Here is a 3,977-nt window from a genome sequence, read left to right as displayed (position 1 = left end):
CATGTGCGCACAATCCCTAAAAATTGTAGCAACATAACATCCCAACTTAACAGCCCGCTTACCACTCCTTATTCCCCAATTTCTAAAGGAGTTACAGTCTTCTGGCATTTGTACTAAAACAAGCTAAGAAACCCATTTTTTTTGGTTACGCATGGTTGTTGCCATTCTTCAGATTACTCCCTTGTAGTTAGGAAACCCAGTCCTCTTTTCTAGGGGAGTCAGAATTTGATGCAGAGAATAAAACTCGATCAGTTCATATGAATAGGAATTATTCATGGTGTATTTTTGTCAATAGTTAATTTTCATTATTGGTGGCATCTGATTGTTAAGAGACATTTGCAAGTTCTCTGTTATTTTTCTTATTCTTAAATGTTGGTATTAGTGAGAATGTAATTTCAGCAATTAATCCATACGAAGACTTTGACCAACTAAAAGTTACTATACTCTAAAGTGATTATTATCCTCTGCACATTTGTTTCTATTGTGTACAGAAACTCAGAGGAAGCTATATGTAATGCTTGGAAAGGATCTCTGTTCAGACAATTTTGCCAACTGATAGGTAATTTCCTTTATGGTCATCACATAAGATTGTTGTGTATAAGTTGCATTGCATCAACAGGTTATGATAAAAAATATTATCACCTGTTGGAGTCTAATATGATTATTACCCCAATGCTTAGACCTGCGCTCTATCACAAACTAACAGATTTATGCAATCTGTGAGTGCACAATATATCACTTGAGAACGTGCTTTCATTTTCCCTGTCAAAGACTACGAAAACTCTAATTCTATTCAAATGCTAAAGAAGTGAATCATTGTTGCCTGGATCGCTTGGATCACTCGGCCTCAAGGTGTAAGCCTGCGAAGGTAAAATACATGCTTCACATCTATTTTTTTAATTAGTTCCCTTTATTTTAGATCGTCGCTCAAATCTGAAATTGGTTATTTAGAGACTTCCATGCAACCTATCACACTAAAAAAATATGCTACGTATTCTCCTTTGAATCCAATTTTGGTCTCTGCTCAAGTAGCACAATTCATGTAGACATAGCCCAAACATTTTCGTATGTATATCATACCTGTCATTGTTAGCTTTCATAGCCTTAATCTTATTATATCAATAAAGAATGTTCTGAATAAGGAAGGTTCTTTGCGCTATAAGAAAAATAACTTTTCCTTTTTAAAAAAAGAAACATCCATCCTAACATTTTTATCTACCCCATCCAAATGAGTCTTCACAATCTTGTCTTTGCGCCTAAGGCAAAGTCTAATATTTTTAGGCTAGGTATAATTGCCTTCCTTTATCTACCAGATTTTGCTCTGCTTTCAAGAAACTAGGCATCATGTAATGATTGGATATAAATCTGATTAATGGACTGAAAAAAAAATCGGAAGACATGTAGTCGCTCCCTGATACTACTGCACGGGCGCGCGAAGGCGCGCGCCCTGATACTAGTAGGTGTACATTCCCACCACACCACACAGTCGGCGCCCGTCGTCACGTGAAACGCATGTTTTGGTGTTCTCTTTGTTGCTTTGTTTAAGGCCAAAATATATACTCTGCTGCGGCATGTGTAACTTTGAAGAAAAGATAATGTGAACACTGTTTTATTTATTGAAAAAAAAATTAGTATCATGTGTGGGACGCTTATTTTTTTCTTCACTCCAAGAATAGAGCATTAATGATATGCCCAGCGAAATGTGCAATAGGTGAGGTCGTCTTCTGCCATCACCAATTGGTTTTTTCCCTGAGTTGAATGGTTGAATGCTTGGACGATGTTTTTTTTACAGTAAACTACGGAGTGGAGAGATTCCCCGCCTGGATTTCATTGACATTCAAAGAAAGTGTTTGTTACATAGGGTGAATAATCACACGACATCATGGAGTTGTGGACACATGCATGATCTAAGAAAACAGCGCCATCGACGGAGACCGGGGACCATATCAGCAGCTGCAAATCTTTTCTCCCAAGTCGCTATGGTACGATGTAAATGGACGGATATGGTACGTCCTTGATTGATTTTATGATTTTTATTCATGAACTGAACATGATGCATATATGCATTCGAATAGTAGGCTGCCTAGTGGCGGCTAGGCTAGCTAGCTAACCGCAGCGCGGCGTGGCGACGTTGCAGACGGCGAAGAGCTTCGCCGCGTTGGGGCTGCGGATGTAGCTCCCGTAGTTGGGGCTGCGCGCGTACCCGCACAGGCACCCCTGCTGCGCCCGCAGCTGCGCGCAGCACGCCGGCGGCACCGCCCCGCCGAACAGCGCCGGCCCCGCGCACGGCGTCAGCAGCGCCGGGTTGCACGGGCTCGTCGCGGCCTCTGTCGTCGTCGTCATAGTCGCGGCGGCGGCCACCAGCAGTAGCAGCAGGGGCGCCACCACGGCGGCGCGCGCCGCGGCTGCCGACGGCTTCGTCGTCATCTCCATCTCGGAACTCTCTCGAGAGCTGGTGTGTGTTGATCGAGTGGTGTACAGTGCGTGGTGCGAGTGCGATCGACGCCGGGCCTGTCGTGTTCGTGCTGGGCGCGCTGAGCTGAGGGGGGTACTATTTGTAGCGGCCGCGGGCGGCGCGGTTGGCGATAGAGGCGACTGGCCTGTGTGCTAGCTTGTGCGTGGTGCTAGCTGAGCGAGGCGGCCAGGGACGACAGGGATCGGAGCTGCCATGCATGGCGGGTACGTGTACGTCGGCGATGGCGTCTCGGCGAGCTAGCTCGGTGCGCGGTGGATACACACCACCAGAGACGACGATCGATTGATGCGTGCATGCGTCGGACGGTGCGTAGCGTGAACGCGTGAACAGCGGCGGCCGGGATCTGATCCGATCGATCGTTTCGATCGGCATGCAGCTGGGAGTTGTGAAGCGCATTGAATTGGGCTCGTCAAAATCGATCGGGTTGGAACTCAGGAGGTGTTTGATATAGTAGGGGGGCGTCACATCGGATGTTTAGATGCTAATTAAGAGTATTAAATATTGAACGTGCGTGTGTAATTAACTTGGATTGGATGGTTGGTTCCCTTTGACGGAGTACATTCGCTTCAATAAGGTGATCAATGGATCCAGCACGGTGAAACATCAGCCGATCGACGTGTACACGTACCCGTACCGTACCATGTGAATGTTGTGTGAGCATCAAATCCAGCGTGATCAACTGATCATCATGTGCACCGTATGAGCATTCGATCGGTCATCGGTTTTGCATAGTAGCCACATCGTGCCCACTGTTTGTTGTCTTTTTAGGCCCTCTACAAATGTTAGCCTAGAATGAAGATTTCAAGGGCAGGTGTTTGATCTTGATCGACAATAGTGGCATTGTCGCGGTAGGTCAGATCCACGAGGACTTCGTTCGCCCCCCTTTTCTGACGTCCTAGCCCCTAGATCTAGCGAGCTCCAACCCCTTCTCTATCTAGCTGAGAGTGCGCGCGTGTGGTGGCAGCCTAGCAAGGGTTCCAAGAGGCGATGGTTGTGGCCCAACAGAGGCTATACGTGACAGTGGCACCGCACCGCAATCGACGAGGTACATCATCTCTCCCTTTATCTTCCTTTGCTCTCCCTCTCCCTCACTCTCTCCCTCCCCCCCCCCCCCCTCTCTCTCTCTCTCCTCATGGCGGTGGAGGCAAATGTAGCAGTAGAGCCAGGAGAATGATCGGCGACAGTCGAATTTGGTGATAACAGCGGGAGCGCGCTCAACAACATGTGAATCAAGTGGTGGATGCAGGAGCAGGCTCAGTGGCATCTACAGTGTCGTGGTCAAGCACAACAATGACCTCCACAATGGGCCTGTGCGGTGTGCTTGCCAAGCCATTTTTTATTTCATAAGTTTCATTTACAGAGGCGGGCATTCAGCCCACATGTGAAAATCTTGATTTACACAGGCATTTTTGGCATATGGTTTGTTTGGTTGATGTCTAAGTTTTCAACGGCCAACCTTAGGTAATGTGTGGCTGACATATACAAAGTGTGGCGAGTAAAA

At 46.8% G+C, this 3,977-nt stretch overlaps 1 protein-coding gene across 1 annotated transcript; it reads right to left on the bottom strand.

Moving 5' to 3' along the window:
- Positions 1-2,106: 2,106 nt before the first annotated feature.
- LOC136489426 (probable non-specific lipid-transfer protein 2) lies at positions 2,107-2,454 on the bottom strand. Its single transcript, XM_066486068.1, has one exon. It carries the CDS (start codon positions 2,431-2,433, stop codon positions 2,107-2,109), a length of 327 nt encoding a protein of 108 aa, XP_066342165.1. The 5' UTR covers positions 2,434-2,454.
- Positions 2,455-3,977: the final 1,523 nt, after the last annotated feature.

Source organism: Miscanthus floridulus, chromosome 10, assembly GCF_019320115.1.
Source record: "Miscanthus floridulus cultivar M001 chromosome 10, ASM1932011v1, whole genome shotgun sequence".
Lineage (NCBI taxonomy): Eukaryota > Viridiplantae > Streptophyta > Magnoliopsida > Poales > Poaceae > Miscanthus > Miscanthus floridulus.
Note: the sequence above shows the minus strand (reverse complement) of the source record. Positions and strands in the feature narration are given on the sequence as shown.

Excerpts from the sequence above, each read along its gene's own strand:
- LOC136489426 (XM_066486068.1), bottom strand. The coding sequence starts at position 2,433 with ATGGAGATGACGACGAAGCCGTCGGCAGCCGCGGCGCGCGCCGCCGTG.